Below are 23,046 nucleotides of genomic sequence, written 5' to 3' on the forward strand. Positions count from 1 at the left end.
TACTCAGGAGGCTGAGGCAGGAGAATTGCCTGAACCCAGGAGGCAGAGGTTGCGGTGAGCGGAGATCGCGCCATTGCACTCCAGCCTGGGTAACAAGAGCGAAACTCTGTCTCAAAAAAAAAAAAAAAAAAAAAAAAAATGATTTTTTTTTTTCTAATTGACAGAAGGGAAAAAGCAGAGGGAAGTCAAGTAAAGGGGGATGAAGGAGGAAGAATTGACAAGACTTTACCTGTTACTCATGGAGAGGTTAGGGGAGAAACTACATAAAGATTCCCCAATTTTGAGCTTGAGAATCAGAAAGTGGTTCAGTGACCAATTGGGGAAAGGGAAGAGTAGAAGAGTTCTACTAGGGAAGGTGGGTTCCGTTTGCTGTGAATGTAACATGCCGGTGAACATCCAGCAGAGTTGTCCCTTAGCCTTTAGATGATCAAGTCTGAGACTGGGATAGAAGTCTTGGTTGCACATCACTTTGAGTCATTAAGAGTATAAGTGGGAGCTGGCTGTAGATGAAGCAGGGTGAGTGTAGGAGTGTGCGTGAGGGGGTGCAGCACTGTGAATTAATCTTTGGTCACTGCTTCCTGATGTTTGCTTTTGAACCATAAGTTTGAATACGTAGTTGACTTCTTTAACCTGGCTTTTTTCTTTTGTGTCATTGATTACTCTTAGTATTCTAGCAGTTAATATCTGTGGGACTGTTCCTTTCCAAAGACTTGGAAAAACTGTTTTTCCTCTCTGCTATGGATTTTGTGATCATTTTATTGATTGCAAAATACCTTGTTGAGGCAATGATCAAAATTGCAAAGTTGTTTCTTTGTTTCCAGATTGCTTTCTTTCTGTTTATTCATAGTCCCTTGTTTCATTTTTAATGTTTATTTGTTGACTATTTCCTTTGTTTCGGATGACTTTATAGGTATTTTAAGGAGATTTAAGAAAGGTTTCACTAGTTGCTTATTCATCTATAAATTGCTAGCTTTATATTTTATCTGATATTCTTTTACCTGCTGCATATTAAATGATGAATGGGTTTTAATTTGTGATTTAAATGAACTTAAATAATCTAGTGAGGTGAACTAACTACAATACAGTGGTATGTGTGCAAACTGATGTGTTTTTAACCATGTGCTTTGAGGTGACAGAAGAGGGAACAATTGATTTTTGTGGTGGGGAAGATGGAAAAAGAGCAGCCAGGGACAGGTTGACTGAGGAGATATGTGTAAAGGAGAGAAAGTGGCATGGTGCTGGCAGCATGCCAGGTGTGGAGGGGCGTGGTGTGAATGGGGAATGGTTCTTGGGGGTCAGGCTGCGTGGGAGGAGTGGCGGGAGGTGAAGGTGGAGGTGGAGGATGAGAGGGAGAAAGTGTGGGAAGGGTGCCCCGGTCCCCTGTTCTTTAAAAGCCCCTTCACATGCTTTCCACGTGATTGCCCCACAGCGCTGTGAGAGAGAACTTGCAGGTGTCCCTTTTTCTTTTGCATTTGCTCCCTACTCTGTCTTCTTCCTTTCATAATTTTTACTCTAATTACTTGTGAAGAAGGGTTTGATTATCATTATCTCTGTTTTGTGGATGAGAGAACTGATGCTCAGTGATTTATCTAGTACCATGTGACTAAGAAAAAACTGATTCTGGACTAGAGCCCAGGTCTTCTGACTCTAATACGCCAGGCTTCTTTTATATTATTAAATGCCATCTTCTCTTTTACTTTTTCTATTCAGTTACTTTTCATTCTAAAGGTTATGAGGGGCTGGGTGTGGTGGTTCAAGTTTGTAATTCCGGCACTTTGGGAGGCTGAGATGGGATGATCACTTGAGGCCAGGTGTTCAAGACCAACCTGGGCAACATAAGGAGGCCCTGCCTGTACAAAATGAAAGAAAGAAACAAACAAAAAATTATCCAGGCATGGTTGCATGCCCCTGTAGTCCCAGCTACTTAGGAGGCTGAGGCGGGAGGATCACTTGAGCCTAGGAGTTGGAGGCTGCAGTGAGCTACATGCCATTGAACTCCAGTCTAGGTGACAGAGCGAGACCCTGTCTCAAAAAAAAAAGAAAAAAAGTTACAAGGTTGGTAGAAAAATGGCGTAAACTTGAGTTACTGAATGAGAATATGTTACTTGAACAAATTTACTTTCTTTGTGTTCTTGTTATGGGTGGTTGAAACAGATCAGTAAACATGAGGTTGATGAATCTAGAAGATAAATAGTTTAGCCAACAATGACTTCCTGACTTAGAGGTCTGAGAAGTTTGGAACTTGGTAACTTAAATTTTTTATTTTGTTTTATTTCATTTTAGCTCTTTGTTACAAAAAATTTCAAACATATCCAAAATGGAGATAGCTATATGGAGCCCTCAAGTGCCCATCACCCAGCTTCAACAATGAACCCATGGCAGTCTAATTTCATATATGCCTCCACACACGCCTGCTCTCAGATATTCCTCAAGCAACACCGAGACATCATTTCATTTAACTTGAACCTTTACGAAGGTTATGCTTGAGTTTAACCTGCGCTCCTGTCTCCATTTGTCATCTAGGCATTAGGTCCAGTTCTTGGTATGGGGTTTTTTGAAGTTTACTGCTCCTTTAAGAAGTGAGTCCCAGCTGACTTTCAAAGATTGTCAGCTGTGTGTACCATATTCTTCTTGCCATTGGTACTCGTCAGCCCCTAACGTGCAGCTAGGCAAAGGTGTTCCCATGTTGGGGCTCTGACCATGAGCTGACACAAGAATGGATCTTCCAGCAATTGTTACATTTGGGTCAGATTTGAAGTTTCTACTGCATGGCAAAGCTGTCATTCAGAATCAGTCTCTGTGCACTTACTCATTGGCAAGTTCAAGCATGTGATATAATCATTTTTCCTTTTGCTAACAGGCTAGAAGTAAATGGAGAAACCAGATACAGACTGGCCTTCAGTCAGCAGGCACAGTGGTGTTGGCTGTTGCTGTTTGCCACATTGACTGGCATCATGAATGGGCATGGGAGTGTGATTAACAGAGGAAAGAGCTAGTGATTAACAGAGGAAAGAAAGTTTTTTTTTTTTTGAGACGGAGTTTCGCTCTTGTTACCCAGGCTGGAGTGCAATGGCGCGATCTCGGCTCACCACAACCTCCGCCTCCTGGGTTCAGGCAATTCTCCTGCCTCAGCCTCCTGAGTAGCTGGGATTACAGGCACGTGCCACCATGCCCAGCTAATTTTTGTATTTTTAGTAGAGACGGGGTTTCACCATGTTGACCAGGATGGTCTCGATCTCTTGACCTCGTGATCCACCCGCCTCGGCCTCCCAAAGTGCTGGGATTACAGGCTTGAGCCACCGCGCCCGGCCCGGAAAGAAAGTTTTTACGGGGGTTGTTCCATTTCTATAATTGATCTTTTGCTAGGACATTTACCAGCATCTCTTTGGACCTAGAGTATGGCCACTTTCCTGATTAAAACAGCAGAGTGTGGTAGATGTGCTCTTGAGTGTGTGTTCCTGGGCCTGTGTGTGTGTACTGGGTGTTGGGCATGGCCTTGCTGACTACTGACCTCTGTACCTCTGCTTTTGCTGACTGATCCTGTTTTTGGTTAGCACTCTTACTTTATAAAATTTGCAAATATGTAAGTTTAGAAATGTAATGTCAGCACTCTCTTCTCTAAACTATTATTTCTGGGAGTCTATTTCATTTGGCCTGCTGGGAAAGAGCAGTCCTATTAATAGTGATTCTTCATATGTTTATTGCAGTGTTTCAATGCTTTTTCTTTCCCCTGGACATAAAACTGAGCCTGAACATTCTGGTGTTCTTTTTAGATGAGCCTTAGCTCTATAAATGTCCTAGTTGAGAAAATATTGATCTGCTTCTTTGAAAATACAGCAAAGTGGAGTTTAAAAGGAATGGAAAGAGGGCTGGGCACGGTGGCTCATGCCTGTAATCCCAGCAATGTGGGAGGCCAAAGTGGGTGGATCACCTGAGATCAGGAGTTCAAGACCAGCCTGGGCAACATGGTGAAACCCCATCTCTACTAAAAATACAAAAATCAGCTGGGCACGGTGGCATGTGCCTGTAATCCCAGCTACTGGGGAGGCTGAGGCAGAAGAATCGCTTGAACCCAGGAGGTGGAAATTGCACCATTGCACTCAAGCCTGGGTGACAGAATGAAACACAGTCCCAAAAAATAAAAAAAATAAATAAAAGTAACTGATAGCGGCCTGTATCTGTGTGTGCATGCTCATGCACCCATGCGTGTAGACAGCACACGCACACAGTGTTTCAGTCTATCAGGCTGACGGTCAGACCAGCTTTTACTGCACTTCTTCAGTCAGAGGAGTACCTTTTCTTAGAATTTGAGAAGAATCAGTGTAACAGTGTGAGTAGAGCCTCAAAGTCTATAGTGTCTCTCATCTAGAAAAAGGTACTTCCCAGTTTGGTTAGGAATCATGTTTTTTGTAGGCTCAGTATTCACGGTGAGCTGGTGCTCTGCTAAGCGTGCTCTGGTAGAGGATGGGACATAGGCAAAGTCTGTGGGCTTCAGGCATTCCACGTCTTTTAGAGCAAGTAGGATATATGTGATACAGTGAAAAGTGCCCTTTGAAGAATGGGCAAGAGTTAGAGAAGTGAGTAAAGTGTGCTACCTGCACCTCGGTTTGTACAGGTATAAAATGAGAGCGTTATATGTAGATGATCTAAAGACCCCTCTTAGGACTGATTCTGCAAGTTAAGAAACCTCCAAAGAGAGAAAATTAGACTTCACAAGCTTAGTGAAAAATAGTGAGAATGTTTTTGGAGCAGCCAAAACCCCTTTCTTTTTCCTTTTTAGTGTCCCTTACAAGGTCTTTGATTATTTGCTTGTATTCAGATATCTTGAAGGGGCTCTGGAACATACTCTCCCCCCGTTAATTAATGTGCATTTAGCGAACGTCTTTTAGTTTTTTATTTTTTATTTTTATCTAACGCCCATTAAACATCTCAGGAAGCTAATGTCTTTTAATGTTTCATTTAAAATACAGCAGAAATTAAAACTTGAAGAAAATCACCCCAAATTGTGTCATTTGACAGCTATCAAGTATGCTTGAATATATGGCGAGCTTTTCTTTGCCCTAAATGATCCCTCAGTAAAGAGGAAGTTGCCGTCATTTGAGCCCTCATGAAACCTCTGAGGGTTAGGGGTGCCTTCACAATTACTTTACTTTGAACAGCGGACTCCTAAGCTATTATCATCAATTAGTACTACTTTTTGGATGCCTATTGGGATTTCCTGACAGAAACGGTAGAAAAAGAGGCAGAGAAATTTAACATAGTTTGGTGTTGGATACCTTAAAATAAGTCTTTAAATGACCATTTAGTAAACAAATACCAAGCTTTGAGCAGAGGAATGGGACAATCTTTTTGTTGTATTTTGTTTTATTTTAACTAATTAATTATTTAATTTTTTTAAAGCTGAGATTTGGCTCTGTTGCCCAGATTAAAGGGCAGTGGTGTGATCATGGCTCACTGCGGTCTTAACCTCCTGGACATGAGCAATCCTCCCACCTCAGCTTCTTTTGTTTTATTAATAAAAGGACCCCTCTGGCTGCTGAGTTGAGAACAGGCTCTAGTGGGCAAAAGTAGAAGTAAGAATACCTGTCAGTAAGCCTGGTGCAAGATGCTGGCAGTGGTAGTGGATGTGTTGAGAAGTAGTCTGATTCTGACTATGTTTTGAAAGCAGAGGCAACAGAATTTTTTTTTTTTTTCGTTAGATTTGGATGTTGGATACGAGAAATTTGTTAAATCAAGCACACTTCACCCTCCTTTACTGAACAATTTGTCTTCTAAAATTTAGTTTAATAAAACAATTATGCGTGCAAAGATGTTTGTAAATATAAGAACATACCATAGTAATATATCAGTAATGAAGATTTAAAAACAAGCGAATAATAATAGAGAATTGGCCAGATAAATGTTGTTAAGTCATTTCAGTAGAGAATGAGGCAGCCATTAAAATGATGTACGTGTATGTTTTTGGGCAAGGAAATGCATTACAAATAAATTTTCAGTTTTAGTTTTTACATGTATTTTGCTGGGAATTTGAAGTTTCTTTTTTATTTTTCAAAATTCGTTTTGAATACTGGGGGTATTTTAATGGCAAGACATTAGGGGATATCAGAGACTCTTGGTTGCTGCTTTAGTCATGTAGACACCTTGCATGTTGACTTTTGATTGGTGAATATTTTGTGTCTCTGATCTTGTTTTCCTACAGTTGAATTGTTGGTAAGGATATATATATATATATATATATATATATATATATTTTTTTTTTTTTTTTTTTTTTTTTTTTTGAGACTTAGTCTTGCTCTGTCACCAGGCTGAAGATCAGTGTTGCAATCTTGGGTCGCTTCAACCTTTGCCTCCCGGGTTCGCGTGATTTTTCCGCCTCAGCTTCCTGAGTAGCTGGGACTGCGGGTGCGCGCCACCGCTCTCGGCTGATTTTTGTATTTTTAGCAGAGACGAGGTTTCACCGTGATGGTCAGGCTGGGATTGAACTCCATCACTTACTCTGACAATGCAGCTGGGCGTGTGTGTTCTTCCCCACTGCAAACTCAGTGAACTCCCTTCCACGCCAGTAGCAAAGCTGTCAGTCCTAACGGTTTGCCTTGCCCTGCTCTGCCTTGCAGAACCTCTCTACCTACTGAATGGGTAGATGGTGAGATGGGAGTAGCCTTACACAGACTTTCCTGGTTCTTACCCACTTTTTAGCAGTTTTTCAAGCATAAATGCTTCTCAGGTTGTTTTATTCTTCTGGTGGATTTCCAGAGCATTGAAAGGGTTGTTTTGCCCATTTCACCCAGCTTTATCATTGGTTTTTGGGAAGAGGAATTAACTACCTTCTCACTAGGCTGTAGCTGGAAGTCTTGCCTCTTGGAATGTATTTTTTAATGTAGTTAGTCATTTCCCCAGGTATATTTACTGTGTTCCTTAGGGTTCTCCAGAAAAACAAAACCGAAGCCCAGTTGTTAGGGTTTTACAGGAAAACAGAACCAGTAGTTACGGCAAGGCAAACCATTAGGACTGACCGCTTTGCTAGTGGATTGGAAGGGAACTCACCGAATTTAGAGTGGTGAATAACGCACAATGCCACACATGTATACGGGGAGGGGCCGGTGGTAGGGAGAGGAAGAGACTGATCTTAGGGAATTTGCTTATGCGATTGTGGGGCTGGCAAGTCTGAAATTCAAAGGGCAGTTGGGTAGAGATGAGTTGATGTTGCAGTCTTGTTCCAGGACCAAACTGAGGGTTGGGCTGCTATTTCTTGCGGCCTGGTAACGAGATACAGATGCACTGGGGAGGAAGAGAATTTTTATTTCTGTAACCGGTTACAGGGAGGCCTGGAATTATCGCCAGACCAACTTAAAATTACTGTTTTTCAGAGCTTATATACTTTCTAACCAATATGTCTATGTGTAAGTGTGCATTCATCTAAAGATGTAAGTGATTAACTTCTTTTAATCTGTAACTAAGATCTGGGTCCTGAAGACCTTCTCCTGGACTCTCAGTAAATTTACGTAATCTAAATAGGTCTAGGTGCTGGGGTGATTACCCTTATCTTATCACCTGCTAAATCACAGAGGTTTGGGGAGTTCCTTCAGATCTCCAGTAAACTTGTTTGTGGAGGCCTGGGGAGTTTCTTCAGACCCCTCATAAAACTTATTTAATCCTAAATGGGTCCTGTTAAGAATTCCTTCATTAGACGCGGTGGCTCAAGCCTGTAATCCCAGCACTTTGGGAGGCCGAGGCGGGTGGGTCACGAGGTCGAGAGATCGAGACCATCCTGGTCGACATGGTGAAACCCCGTCTCTACTAAAAATACAAAAAATTAGCTGGGCACGGTGGCGCGTGCCTGTAATCCCAGCTACTCAGGAGGCTGAGGCAGGAGAATTGCCTGAACCCAGAAGGCGGAGGTTGCAGTGAACCGAGATCACGCCATTGCACTCCAGCCTGGGTAACAAGAGCGAAACTCCGTCTCCAAAAAAAAAAAAAAATCCTTCATTATTTTGCCATGCTATAAGGTCCAGGAAAGGCCTCTGCAAAACTATTGGTGGGTTTTGTTACATTCCCCCCGTTGTATAAGGGCGATGGCGTTTTTTAGCCTTTAATATTTAACTTCACCACCCAGTCAGTACTGAAACAGTTGTTATGGAGGCCTGTGTTGGTGAGACCTAACCTGCCACAATCTTGACTCCAGATTCTGCTGGGTAGCCGGCTGGACACACGGGCAGGGCTTCTATGTTGTCCTTTCTCAGGAAACCTTAGTCTTTGCTCTTAAGGCCTTTACTTGTTAGATGAAGCCTTCCTGTGTTATGGAGGGTAATCCATTTAACTAAAAATCTGTTCATTAATATGTTAATCACATCTAAAAGATACCTTCATAGCCAAATATAAACCAGTGTTTGACCAAACAACTGGGCACCAAAGCCTGACCAAGCTGACACACAACATTAACTGTCACACTTGCCTTCTGAGGATTCAGGGTAAATTATTTTGGTATAGGTGTGGTCTGGTTGCTGTCTGTTTCCCACTGTATACCCTTCTCCTCGCTAAACTAGCACTCTAGCTGTTTCATACCCATGCTTCTCCTTTTGCACATCTGTGTCTTTGGTCATAGTGTACCTGCAGCTTAGAGTGCTTCCTGTGTCCAGATCTTACCTGTCCTTCTGAGGATTAGATCACAGATACTTACACAGTTTTCTTTGCAGCCTATACACCAGCTCTCCTAAACTACTTTCTGTTACCTAATCATGCTGTGTTCTGTCTTGCCATTTTGCTTTTGCACACAAGTTCCTTTGGTTTAGAATATCCCTTCCTCCCTCTCAGTTTCGTTTCTTTTTGGTCTCAGTATGTTGCCTGGGCTGTTGATGAACTCCTGAGCTCAAATGATGTTCTGATCTCATTTTCCCAAAAAGTGCTGCGATTACGGGGGCAAGCTGCTGCACCTGGTCTTCCCACCTACTTTCGTAAAGCATACAGCTTCCTCAGGTGGATTACATGCTCCTTTTCATGATGCTCCCATTGGCCCTTTGCATATTTCCACTGAGGCACTGATCACATTTTATTGTCATTGTTTACATATCTGTCTGTCAAAGTCTTTGTTTTTCAAGAGCAGAGGTCACTATACTGTTGTCCTTTTCAAAGTTTGTCCTCAGTTGAGCCTGAGTATCTGGTCTGTAGTACCTAAGTAGTGAGATAATAAACTGAATCTCTGTTAAAGATTTGGAAGTTGTTTTATATTTCTTCTGTAATTTCTCATTATGTTAGAATGTGGCGATAATGACTGCTTAGACATGAAGCAAATCTGAATTGCAGAGATCAGCCTTGGGTTGGACTTCAGATGTTCCTGGGCTTATTAAATATTTGCTTGACTCACTGATAGAAATAATTTTATTTATTTTTCCATCCTCTACCAGGTACATAGCTTCAGAATTACTGCTTTAGGAAAAGCTGTTTGTGATTATAAGCATTGATTTACTTGTGCTCAAATTTGTATATACTATAGGTACTGAGTAGAACAAATTTTACTGAAATTTGTTTTAAGAATATCAAATAATCTTAAGACCATTTCAGCTTTTTTCTAGCTAAAATGCAGTGGTGATAACTGGTGACTGGTTTGCAAGGAATCTTGATGTGATGACAAATAACCTTTTCCTTTTTACTAGATGTCGGTCATCTTTCTGAAGTAGACTCTCCATGGCCTGAACATTTTCCGAAAACAATTTTGAGGAAAATATCTGTTTAATAACAAGATAACCACATCAAGATGGTTGGAAAGCTGAAGCAGAACTTACTATTGGCATGTCTAGTGATTAGTTCTGTGACCGTGTTTTACTTGGGCCAGCATGCAATGGAATGCCATCACCGGATAGAGGAACGCAGCCAGCCAGTCAAATCAGAGAGCACAAGGGCCACTGTGAGAACTGGCCTGGACCTCAAAGCCAACAAAACCTTTGCCTATCACAAAGATATGCCTTTAATATTTATTGGAGGTGTGCCTCGGAGTGGAACCACACTCATGAGGGCCATGCTGGATGCGCATCCTGACATTCGCTGTGGAGAGGAAACCAGGGTCATTCCCCGAATCCTGGCCCTGAAGCAGATGTGGTCACGGTCAAGTAAAGAGAAGATCCGGCTGGATGAGGCTGGTGTTACTGATGAAGTGCTGGATTCTGCCATGCAAGCCTTCTTACTAGAAATCATCGTTAAGCATGGGGAGCCAGCCCCTTATTTATGTAATAAAGATCCTTTTGCCCTGAAATCCTTAACTTACCTTGCTAGGTTATTCCCCAATGCCAAATTTCTCCTGATGGTCCGAGACGGCCGGGCATCAGTACATTCGATGATTTCTCGAAAAGTTACCATAGCTGGATTTGACCTGAACAGCTACAGGGACTGCTTGACCAAGTGGAATCGTGCCATAGAGACCATGTATAACCAGTGTATGGAGGTTGGTTATAAAAAGTGCATGTTGGTTCACTACGAACAGCTTGTCTTACATCCTGAACGGTGGATGAGAACACTCTTAAAGTTCCTCCATATTCCCTGGAACCACTCAGTACTGCACCATGAAGAGATGATTGGGAAAGCTGGGGGAGTGTCTCTGTCAAAGTGAGTAGAAGATAACGTTTTTTTATTTTGACTCTGTACTTAGCTAATAATATATGCATATTTGTGTGTTTTATGTATCTGTGTGTATACGTACGTGTGAGTGTATATGGAAACTGAAAACCTTTTCTGGAGCAGATACAGCATCATTGATGAGGTTCCTTTTTTTTATTCTCTCCTAGTTTATTGTAGACTTTCAGGTATTTATACTTCATTTTTTCATGTATACATCATGGCCTTCTTTATTTGTTTGATGGATGCAAACCCAGCTTACAGGCGGTGAAAAGCCTTTAAGGCCTCCGACCCTAATGGTGACCGTTCAGTTTTAGTGCCTTCTGATTTCTAATTCTAGGTATTGTTGGTAATGACGTTAGTCGGCTTTTGTGTGGATTAAAGTTAAAGTTAGGAAGTGCACATGTCATGTCAATGAGCACATAGTGAATTATAAGCATTTTGAAATTTTTGGTGATAGAGAAGAATAAAGGCACTAACCTAATCTCTTCGTTTTATGGACAAGAAGACTGAGTCTGTAAGATTAAAACAATTTGCTCAGATTTAGATGGCAAGGCCAGAATTGGAATCCATGCCTTGGTCTCAATGAGGTCGTGCTTTTCTCCATGGCATTTTACTGCTTGTAGTGCTTCCTTTGTCATCTGATGGATATATGTTCTCTTATTTTTTACAAAGTGCTGGAGAATCTCCAGAATTTGGAAGCCTAATCCATAAAATAAGTTTCTTGGATTTAAAACTTCTCAAAGATGATTTTTAGCATTTTGCTTCTTTTCTCATGAGGTGAAAACTAGTATGCCCTCATTTGATCTGATAACCTGACTTGAGAACTTCTATACCTGGAATGAGGATATAAAAATGGAAACTACTGTTAAATTCAGGTACCATCTCTTCATGAAGAAAAGTTGGCTATAACTAAATTTTATTTTTGTCTTTTTCGTTTATTAATGTACAACCCCTGTAAAAAAGAAAAAGCAGTATAATTTCCTGTGTGTCCTTCTTACTTTCACCAAGGAATATCTCCTTAATTTTTTTTTCACTGTTTAGAACTTGTATAGTAAATATTGATTTCTCATGTAGATAATCTCAAAGGAACAGCTGCCTGCTTATACCTAGCTTTCAATTTTTGATTATAAGTTATGATGTACAATCACTATACTGGCTCTAGATTATTTTTATTGATTCAAAGAAAATTTTAGCTTTAGCTACTCTCGTTGCAGTTTATTATTTTTTCCAGATAATAGATTATAATTGATTTTTAATCACTTGTATTAGGTATTTCAGTCTTTGTGCTTATATGATGGCCTGACACTGATGCCAGCCACATCTGCTAATATAAAGGGAGCCTGTTAGACCACCAGGCTCTTCACTAGGGGTTAAAGAGATGTGCTTAAGTTAAATTTTGGTGCCAATCAGGACGAGAACATTTTGTGTATAAACTTGCTATGTTTAAAGTAAATATAAAGGCCAAGAAAATTTGTAGAAATTATGTTATGAATTAGTGAACTTTAGAAAGCAAAAAGACCTTACTTAGCATTTCAGTGTCTGGAATGAAGGCCCAGTAAGGCTCTATACTTTGTCAAAAATTAACATATCAGAACCATGAGTAGAATCTACTAATGCTTATTCCAAGATTTTTGCATTTGGGGTCTTTCTAGTTTGGAGCTATTACGGATAAAAGTTGCTAAGAACATTCTTGTACATTACTTTTGGTGCACATAGCATTTATTTCTTTTGGGTACATACCAGTGAGTAGAATTGCTGGATAAAGGGTGTATGTGTGTGTAACAGATACTTTCTAACAGTTTTTCAAAGTGTCTGTTTCGTGTATGACTGTACTGTAGATGAGTACGTTCTAATTGCCGCACATCTTTACCAACACTTGGTATTTTAGTCTTTTCTGGTAGGCTACAATTGCTTTCTAAAACTTAAAAGCAAAATAATATTTGAACCCTTTTTGACAGAAAATCTTACCCAGAATTTCAATATAAAACAATTAAGAGCTGTTTTGGTTCAGGTGAGTCTAAACTAGACCATATTTCCTTCGGCACAATCTTGGCTCAGTGAAACCTCTGCCTGCCGTGTTCAAGTGATTGTCCTGCCTCAGCCTTTTGAGTAGCTGGGATTACAGGTATGCACCACCATACCCAGCTAATTTTTTTTTTTTTTTGTATTTTTGGTAGAGTGCCAGGTTGGCCAGACTGGTCTTGAACTCCTGAGTTCAGCCTTGAAGGTTTGAAATACCACCAGATGGCGTAGAGATATCAGGAGCCCTTCACAGTTCTGCCTCTTATCTTACTAACTAGGAAAGGTAACCTTTGCTTTGCTTAGAGGTTTCTAGTTACTTACGGTCAGGGTGGCACCTCTTGCTTCCCTGTGCAGTTCCAGTTACAGAAAAGTCAGAGCTCCTGCTCAAGTATCTTGAAAAGAAAGTAGAAGTAAAGTTTGAGGCCATTTATGGTGCTTTCTTCTCATGGTTTGTGGAATTTTTTGTGGAATTTTAGTTGTCTCCATGAGGAAACTTTTGGGAAGTTATGAGAGAGTACAGAGTTACTTCTGTATTAAACTCATTATGATACCATGAAATTATCTGGAACAAATAAAAATCAAGTTTGCTAGGTCAAAAGAGCAAAGCGACCCTTAGACAGCAAGTGTAGGAATCACAACTACAATTCAGAGTTCTTATCTACACTCAGAGCAGAAAGAGAAGATAGCAACTCCTAAACACAAGTAAATTCGAAAGAAAAAGATAAGAGTAGTGTCAAGCACAAGAGAACAAATAAGAACAGGAAAACAGATACCCTACAGCTTCTAGTAAGTAAAGCAGACAAAAAAATCTCTAAATGAGATCTAAAGCAAAGAAAGACTAAATAAATGAGTGAAAATACTGCAAAAAGTTTTTTGGAAATAAAGTTTTTTTGAGGAAGTAGGAAGAATAATTCGTAATTTATTAAATTTATAACACTGTTTCTTTTTAATATCTAAAATGAAATTTACTTTTGTTAAAGAAAACATTATTCAATGCTACTAATTAAGGCACGAGGCAGTGTTTATTTAGCAGGAGATACAGGGACCACAACATGGGCAAGTGGGCATTTATAGCCAGGGAGCAGGGTGAGGGTCAGTGGCCAGAAATTCCTAAGAGGAAACATCAGGAGTCAGGGGCATTCTGCCTAAATCGACCTTGTAGGATTCTCGCTGAAGACAGGCCAGGGTGATCAGACATCACCTGGTGCGGGTGGAAGATGAGAAACCTGGTCAGATACTGAGAGTGATTAGGTATCAAGGGTGGGAGGTTCTTGCTGAACTGCCTTAGCAGGGTTCTTTGCTGAAAACTGGATTTTATAAAGAAGTACACAGATGGTCCTAGGAAAGGTTCAGGATCCTGACTGAAGTTTGGTCACACAAAGAATCTTTGTCAGCTTGGAAACTTAAAATTCTTATATCTTATGGGATTAACAGAAAGATAACTAACCACTTGAAATTCTTCTGAAATTTAAGGATAACAAGAATAAGCAAGTGAAGAGAATGAAAGACTGTATTCACAAAAATTATGAGCATTTTAGTAGCATGGAAAATTAACAGCAGGCAAATTAGGATTACCTGAGCTCTACTGGCTCAGTCTGAAATATCCCAGAAGAATTATATAAATATTACATGTGGTTTTTTTCTTCTTCATGAAGCTATCAGAGAACAAGACTGTTTATTTGTGAAAACTTCTCCTTTTTGAAGGCATTGTTTAAGGATGCTACTGGGGTATTGGGGTTGTGTCTTTTTTTTTTGAAACAGGGTCTTGCTCTGTCACCCAGGCTGGAGTATTGTGCCGAGATTATGGCTTACCACAGCCTTGAACTGTTGGACTCAAGCTGTCTTCCCACCTTAGCTTGCTGTTAGTAGCTGGAACTACAGGTGCATGCCACCATGCCTGGGTAACTTTTGTTTATTTTTTGTAGAGACAGGGTCTCACTGTGTTACCCAGGCTGGTCTCAAACTCCTGGTGCCAAGCAGTCTTCCTGCCTTGGCCTCCCAAAGTGCTGGGATTACCGCTGTGAGCTGCCACGCCCGTGCCATGTTGAAGAGGGAAGTAACTGAGACACCTTTGCTGGAGAAGAGGAACTGAATAAACAAGGGATACAAGTGACAGAGCAAAATGGGCTGAAAGGAAACGAGAGAGCTGAGGAAACACTGCATTTCAAAGTGTGTCCGTGAAAAGCAGCAGCAGAACTAGCACATGAATTAATAAGGCAACATTTGTACTTTTCTTGGAGAATATAACAATTAGTAGCAAAAATTAGAAGTTGGATATCAGATCATTTATTAGTTTGGATTAGGTTTCTCTACAAATAATAGAGATCCAAAATAACAAAGATTTCCAAATGATGGCTGCTGTGTAGAAGAAGGCAGACCAGGGCTGCTTTGTCAGCTCGGCAGTCATCTGGCATCTCGGCTGCTTCCAGCTTTTGTCTCCATCATCCCCAGGACCCAGATCGGAGCAGCAGTCATTCCTTCTGCATTCCAGGCTGCACGGTGCTAGCGGGATGTGTGTTAAAGTAGTGGCTTAGTGTTTTTTGAGGATATTTCTTAGAATCTTCCAGGTAGTACTTCTTATCTCTCACTGGCAATAACTGGGATTTCTTTTACTAAGAGAAATTGATTGGATGTTAGGTTAGGCGGGTAGTAGTCTCTGCTGTGTTACTGAGCACCTACTATGTGCCAGGCACTGTGTCAGCTCCTGGGGATGAAAGGTCTTTGGCTTAAAGGAACATACGATCTAATAGAAGACGCAGAATCATGTGCAGTGCAGGGGAAGAGCTATGCTCAGTCCTGCTTCTTCATTGGTGAATAATTTAAAAAAGAACATGTCAGGCCGGGCGCGGTGGCTCAAGCCTGTAATCCCAGCACTTTGGGAGGCCGAGGCGGGTGGATCACGAGGTCGAGAGATCGAGACCATCCCGGTCAACATGGTGAAACCCCGTCTCTACTAAAAATACAAAAAACTAGCTGGGCATGGTGGCACGTGCCTGTAATCCCAGCTACTCAGGAGGCTGAGGCAGGAGAATTGCCTGAACCCAGGAGGCGGAGGTTGCGGTGAGCCGAGATCACGCCATTGCACTCCAGCCTGGGTAACAAGGGCGAAACTCAGTCTAAAAAAAAAAAAAAAAAAAAAAACAAGGCCGGGCGTGGTGGCTCAAGCCTGTAATCCCAGCACTTTGGGAGGCTGAGGCGGGTGGATCACGAGGTCGAGAGATCGAGACCATCCCAGTCAACATAGTGAAACCCCGTCTCTACTAAAAATACAAAAAATTAGCTGGGCATGGTGGTGTGTGCCTGTAATCCCAGCTACTCGGGAGGCTGAGGCAGGAGAATTGCCTGAACCCAGGAGGCGGAGGTTGCGGTGAGCCGAGATCGCGCCATTGCACTCCAGCCTGGGTAACAAGAGCGAAACTCCGTCTCAAAAAAAAAAACAAAAAAAAGCAAAAAAAAAACAAAAATAAAAAATAAATCGGCCGGGCGTGGTGGCTCAAGCCTGTAATCCCAGCACTTTGGGAGGCCCAGGCGGGTGGATCACGAGGTCAAGAGATCAAGACCATCCTGGTCAACAAGGTGAAACCCCGTCTCTACTAAAAATACAAAAAATTAGCTGGGCATGGTGGTGCGTGCCTGTAATCCCAGCTACTCAGGAGGCCGAGGCAGGAGAATTGCCTGAACCCAGGAGGCGGAGGTTGCGGTGAGCCGAGATCGCGCCATTGCACTCCAGCCTGGGTGACAAGAGCGAAACTCCGTCTCAAAAAAAAAAAAAAAAAAAAAAAAGAAAATATCTGGGTGCAGTGGCTCACACTTGAAATTCCAGCACTTTGGGAGGCCGAGATGGGCAGATCACCTGAGGTCAGGAATTTGAGACCAGTATTTGTTTACATATGCCACTATTTCAATTTTTTTTTCTTTCTTTTTTTTTGAGACGGAGTTTCGCTCTTGTTACCCAGGCTGGAGTGCAATGGCGCGATCTCGGCTCACCGCAACCTCCGCCTCCTGGGTTCAAGTGAGTCTCCTGCCTCAGCCTCCCAAGTAGCTGGGACTACAGGTGGGCGCCACCATGCCTGGCTAATTTTTGAATTTTTTAGCAGAGACGGGGTTTCCCCATGTTGACCAGGATGGTCTCGATCTCTCGACCTCGTGATCCACCCGCCTCGGCCTCCCAAAGTGCTGGGATTAGAAGCTTGAGCCACCGCGCCCGGCCTACTTCATATAGTTGGGAGAATTAAATTACTACAAAGCCTTTAGAATAGCACCTGGCCCATAATAAGTGCTCAAAATGGTATTTATTATTAGTATGTTATTATTTCTATTGTTAAGTGCTTATACCCTGTTCTCCTGTCTTTCCCCACCCCAAAATAATGAGTGTGAAACACCTAGGACAGTAGCAGGTGCACCACAGGCTTCTGTTAATGTTCTTACACGTGATCCTGTAAGCGTGTTTAGGGCAAAGGTAGTCTTAAAGTCGTGATGAAGCAACGTGGGCACCCGATTTGAGTAGCTCTAGGAGGAAACTGACGTGGCAGGTTGGGAGTTTTGGCATTACAGTAACAGTAATATTTGAAACTACTTGGAGGTGACCTTTGATATTTTTTCCTTTGTTTCTTTATTTAGTTTGCCTGCATTGGTAAACTATATAAATGGGATCATGGTCTGTGCTTTCTTCTGTCAGTTTTTTTTTTTTTTTTTTTTTTTTTTTTGAGACGGAGTTTTGCTCTTGTTACCCAGGCTGGAGTGCAATGGCGCAATCTCGGCTCACCGCAACCTCCGCCTCCTGGGTTCAGGCAATTCTCCTGCCTCAGCCTCCTGAGTAGCTGGGATTACAGGCACGTGCCACCATGCTCAGCTAATTTTTTGCACCATTAGTAGAGACGGGGTTTCACCATGTTGACCAGGATGGTCTCGATCTCTTGACCTCGTGATCCACCCCCCTCGGCCTCCCAAAGTGCTGGGATTACAGGCTTGAGCCACCGCGCCCGGCCGTCAGGTTTTTTTTCTTAACATTTTCTTTTGAGATTTACCTGTGTTGTGGTATATAGCTATATCATTAGTTTTAATTTCCAAAATACTATTCTCTGGTATAACATAGATTATTTATACATTTTGACTATTGATGAACATTTGGATTGTTTTTAGTTTGGAGCTGTGCACATTTTTGAAGGTGTTTTCTTCAAGAGTTTCTCTAAGATATATACTTTCGATTAGAATAGCTGGATTATGAGCAGTGTGCATCTTCCACTTTTTTAGGTAGTGCCAAATTAACTTTTAGAGAGTTTGCCCTAGTTTATACTCCCACCATCAGAGTATAAGATTCCCAGGCTGGATGCGGTGGCTCACGCCTGTAATCCCGCAGTTTGGGAGCCCAAGGTGGGCAGATTTTCTGAGGTCAGGAGTTTGAGACCAATCTGGCCAATATGGCGAAACCCTGTCTCACTGAAAGTACGAAAATTAGCTGGGTGTGGTGGCACACGCCTGTAATCCCAGCTACGTGGAGGATGAGGCAGGAGAATTGCTTGAACCCATTGGATGGAGGTTGCAGTGAGCCGAGATTGCATCACTGCACTCCATCCTGGGCGACAGAGCAAGACTCCGTCTCAAAAAAATTTAAAAAATTCCCAGTGGTCCTTATCCTCACCAGTCTGTCTTTTTTTCTTTTTTCTTTTTTCTTTTTTTTTCCAGTTGAGTAAGAACAAAATGGTACCTTATTATGATTTAATTTGTACTTCTCTAACAGTGAGTTTGGGCATCCTATATTTTCATTGGCCATTTGTGTTTCTCTTCTGTGAAACGCCTGCTTGTGACCTTTGCCCATTTTTTAATGGGTGGTTTTTATTGTTTTTATAGTGTTTGTCTGATCTATATGTTGCAAATTGCTTCTCTCAATAGTTATCTTTTTTTTTTTTTTTTTTTTTGAGTCGGAGTTTCGCTCTTGTTACCCAGGCTGGAGTGCAATGGCGCAATCTCGGCTCACCGCAACCTCCGCCTCCTGGACTCAGGCAATTCTCCTGCCTCAGCCTCCTAAGTAGCTGGGATTACAGGCACGCGCCACCACGCCCAGCTAGTTTTTTGTATTTTTAGTAGAGACAGGGTTTCACTATGTTGACCAGGATGGTCTCGATCTCTCAACCTCGTGATCCACCTGCCTCGGCCTCCCAAAGTGCTGGGATTACAGGCTTGAGCCACCGCGCCCGACAATAGTTATCTTTTAACTTCTGTTTTGATATCTTTTTTGCCAATGCTATCACTTTAATAGAATTAAAAAAAAATCTTTTGATGAATGTAAGTTTGAAACTTGTACTTATCAATCTTTTTCTTTAGAGTTTTTCGTAAAGAAATTTTTCCTTACTCTAAGGTCATAAAAGTGGTTTCCCATTTTTTTTTTCCTAAAACTTAAATTTGTCGTCATGTTAATCTGGAATTTATTAAACAATATGGAATTTATTTTTTGTGTGAGGTAGAGATTCATTTTCACATTTTTTTCTATAAAGATGACCAGTTTCCCAGAACCATCTATGGAAATACAGTCAGCACTTTGTATCCGTGGGTTCCACATCCATAGGTTCAACTAACCTCACATCCAAAACATTCAGGGGGAAAAATTCCATAGAGTTCTCAAAACCACAACTTGAACTTGCTGCATGCTGAATACTACATTGACTCTACGTGAATGAAGTGATGTATGAGTATTATATTAGGTATTATAAGTAATTTAGAGAAGCTTTAAAGTATTAAGGAAGAAATATGTAGGTTATATGCAAAGACTGTGCCATTTTATATGAGAGACACGGGTTTCACTGTGTTGCCAGGATGGTCTCAATCTCCCAACGTCAGGTGATCTGCCCGCCTCGGGCTCCAAAAGTTTTGGAATTATAGGCCTGAGCTACCATACCTGGCTAAGATCTCTTTCTTTCATCATCATGCCATATACCACTCCAATTACTACGGTTTTAGAAAATATCTTAGAATTGGCCAGGTGTGGTAGCTCACGCCTGCAATCCCAGCACTTTGGGAGGCTGAGTTGGGCGGATCACTTGAGGTGACCCCAGCCTGGCTGACACTGTGAAACCCCATCTTTACCAAAAAAATTAAAAATTAGCTGGGTGTGATGGCGGGCGCCTGTAGTCCCAGGGAATGGAGGCAGAAGTTGCAGTGAGCCGAGATTGCACCACTGCACTCCAGCCTGGGTGACAGTGAGACTGTTTCAAAAAGAAGAAAAAAGAAGGAAAGAATAGTGTAACCTCCCTGCTTAATTCTTCTCTAGGAATGTCTTGGTTTTTTTTTTTTTGAGATGGGGTTTTGCTCTTGTTGCCCAGGCTGGAGTGCAATGGCGCTATCTCGGCTCACCGCAACCTCTGCCTCCTGGGTTCAAGCTATTCTCCTGCCTCAGCCTCTCGAGTAGCTGGAATTACAGGCACGTGCCACAGTGCCTGGCTAATTTTGTATTTTTTAATAGAGACAGGCTTTCTCCACGTTGGTCAGGCTGGTCTTGAACTCCCGGCCTCTGGTAATCCGCCTGCCTCAGCCTCCCGAAGTGCTGGGATTACAGGCATGAGCCACCACACTCGGCCACAAATGTCTTCGCTGTGTTTAAGCCCTTTGTTCCTCCAAATATATTTTAAAATCAACTTGCCTGATTACATGAAAAATCAGAGTAAATTTACATTGAATCTGTAGGTAACTTGAGGGAGGATTACCATTTTTACAATGTTAAGCCATTCTATCCATAATACGGAAGACCTCTCCTTTTACTTAGGTCTTCTTCAATATCCTTTAATGGTATTATATTTTGTAATGTTCTTCATAAAAGTCTTGTACTTTATTTGATAAATTTATTCAGTACCTTCTTGTCATTGGTAATGTAAATATGTGGGTTGTTTTCATTTATTTGTTTATTTTATGTGTTTATTTAGATGGAGTCTCACTCTGTTGCCCAGGGTAGAGTGCAGTGGTGTAATCTTGGCTCACTGCAACCTCTGCCTCCTAGATTCAAGAGATTCTCCTGCCTTAGCCTCCCCAATAGCTGGCATTACAGGTGTGAGTCACCACACCCAGCTAATTTTGTATTTTTAGTAGAGACTGGGTTTCACCATGTTGGCCAGGCTGGTCTGTAACTCCAGACCTCAGGTGATCCACCCACCTTGGCCTTCCAAAATGCTGGGATTATAGGCATGAGCCAGCATACCCAGCCAGATATGTGGGGTTTTTTTTGTTTTTTTGAGACGGAGTTTCATTCTTGTTGCCTAGGCTGGAGTGCAATAGCATGGTTTTGGCTTATCACAACCTCTGCCTCCTGAGTTCAAGTGAGTCTCCTGCCTCAGCCTCCCAAGTAGCTGGGATTACAGGCATGCACCACCTTGCCCAGCTAATTTTGTATATTTAATAGAGACGGAGTTTCTCCACGTTGGTCAGGCTGGTCTCGAACTCTCGACCTCAGGTGATCTGCCTGCCTCAGCCTCCCAAATTGCTGGGATTGTGAGTGTAAGCCACTGTACCAGGCCATGTATTGGTTTTAAATATTCTTTTAGTTGCTGGTGTATACAAATGTAAATGACTTTTGTATATCTGGATCCTGCAGCTTTTCTAATGTTTTGTGGTTTTGCCTAGGCTAGGTCTTCTAATAGTAATAAACAACCTTGGTTTAAAACAGTAGTTCTTAAGTGGGGGCAGATTGCTCCTCAGGGGACACTTGGCAACGTCTGGAGACTTTTTGGTTGTCACAGTTGGGGAAGCAGAAGTGATACTACTGGCCTGTAATAGAAAGAGGCCATGATATTGCTAAACATCCTGCAATCATAGGACAGCTACTACAACAAAGAATTTATCCAGCCCCAAATGTCAGTTGTGCCCAAGGTTGAGAAGTCAAATTTTAAGGAGAATGCCTTAAACAATATTTTATTATTATGCAGAATTTCAAAAAATAAAAGGGTAAGCAGAATCTGCAGTAGCGACAGTTAACCATTGTAGGCCAGTAGTATTAACTGCCTTTCTTCTCCCAACTTCTGCTGAATTATGATTTTAAAACAAATGCAAACTATCACAACACTTCATGTGTAAATCCTTCTCTGTGTGTCACTAAAATAGAGGTTCCCAAATTATAGTTTCAGCATACCTGAAAAATCTTTCAGCCCTTCCCAGGAGATCTCCAAGGTTAAAACTATTTTCACAATAATACTAAGATGTTATTTGAATTTTCCTTCTGTTGACGTTTGTGGTGATAGTGCCAAAGAGCTGGTATATAAAACTGTGGATCCCTTAGCACAAATCAAGGGAGTGGCCACCACACTGTACTTATAGTCATTGTACTTGCAGTACTGTCATATTCTCTTCTGCTTAAAAGCAAACCAACTAGATTTAACTAAAAATGTCATTCATGCCTGGGTATGGTGACTCATGCCTATAATCCCAGCACTTTGGGAGGCTGAGGCTGGTGGATCACCTGAGGTCGGGAGTTTGAGACCAGCCTGACCAACATGGAGAAACCCCATCTCTACTAAAAATATAAAATTAGCCAGGGGTAGTGGTTCATGCTTGTAATCCCAGCACTTTGGGAGGCCGAGGTGGGTGGATCACCTGAGGTCAGGAGTTCGAAACCACCCTGATCAACAAGGTGAAACCCCGTCTCTTAAAAAAAAAAAAAAAAAATGAAAGTTAACATCTTTTGCAACCTTATCTCTGAAGCGACATCCTATCATTTTTGCCATATTCATTAGAATCAAATTCGTAGGCCCAGCTAAAATCAAGTAGAGGGGATTACACAAAGGTAGAAATATCAGGAGTTGGGATCCATCAGGTGCTATTTTAGAAGCCGTTTTCCAGCCTGCCCTCTGGTCCCCAATGACTCATGTCTCTTGCATCTACCCCTCTTAATTTATTCCTTCCCCCAGATCCCCAAAAGTCTCATTCCATTACGGTATCAGGTCAAAGTCCAGAATTTTGTCATCTAAATCAGGTCCAGTTGTGAATGAAGTTTATGGGTGAAGTTTCTTTCTTTTTTTCTTGAGACAGGGTCTCACTCTATTGGCCAGGCCAGAGTGCAGTGGTGCAGTCATGCCTCACTGAAGCCTCAACCTCCTGGGTTTAAGCGATTCTCCGGCCTCAGCCTCCTGAGTAGCTGGGATTACAGTTGCATATCACCACATCTGGCTAATTTTTTTGATTTTTAGTAGAGATAGGGATGTTGCCCAGGCTGGTTTCATACTCCTGGGCTCAGCCTCCCAAAGTGCTAGGATTACAGGTGTGAGCCACTGCACCTGGCTGAAGTTTCTTAAATATAGTTCTTTGAGTACAGTTCCACTCAATATGAAGAAATGTGATATTAAAGATACAAGTTGCCAGCTGGGTGCAGTGGGTCACACTTTTAATCCCACCACTTTGGGAGGCAGAGGCGGGTGGATCACCTGAGGCTAGGAG

At 41.8% G+C, this 23,046-nt stretch overlaps 1 protein-coding gene across 6 annotated transcripts in view; it reads left to right on the forward strand.

The window, feature by feature from the left end:
* The window catches only part of TPST1 (tyrosylprotein sulfotransferase 1), a 95,069-nt gene that overhangs the window by 12,096 nt on the left and 59,927 nt on the right, over positions 1 to 23,046 (forward strand). For all 6 annotated transcript variants that reach the window (XM_074390277.1, XM_074390278.1, XM_039460340.2 and 3 more), the window contains one exon: positions 9,651 to 10,596. In XM_074390277.1, coding sequence (XP_074246378.1) covers positions 9,752 to 10,596 — 845 coding nt within the window. In that variant the 5' untranslated portion in view covers positions 9,651 to 9,751. The remainder of the gene's footprint in view (positions 1 to 9,650; positions 10,597 to 23,046) is intronic.

This window comes from Saimiri boliviensis, chromosome 20 (assembly GCF_048565385.1).
Source record: "Saimiri boliviensis isolate mSaiBol1 chromosome 20, mSaiBol1.pri, whole genome shotgun sequence".
Taxonomy (NCBI): Eukaryota; Metazoa; Chordata; class Mammalia; order Primates; family Cebidae; genus Saimiri; species Saimiri boliviensis.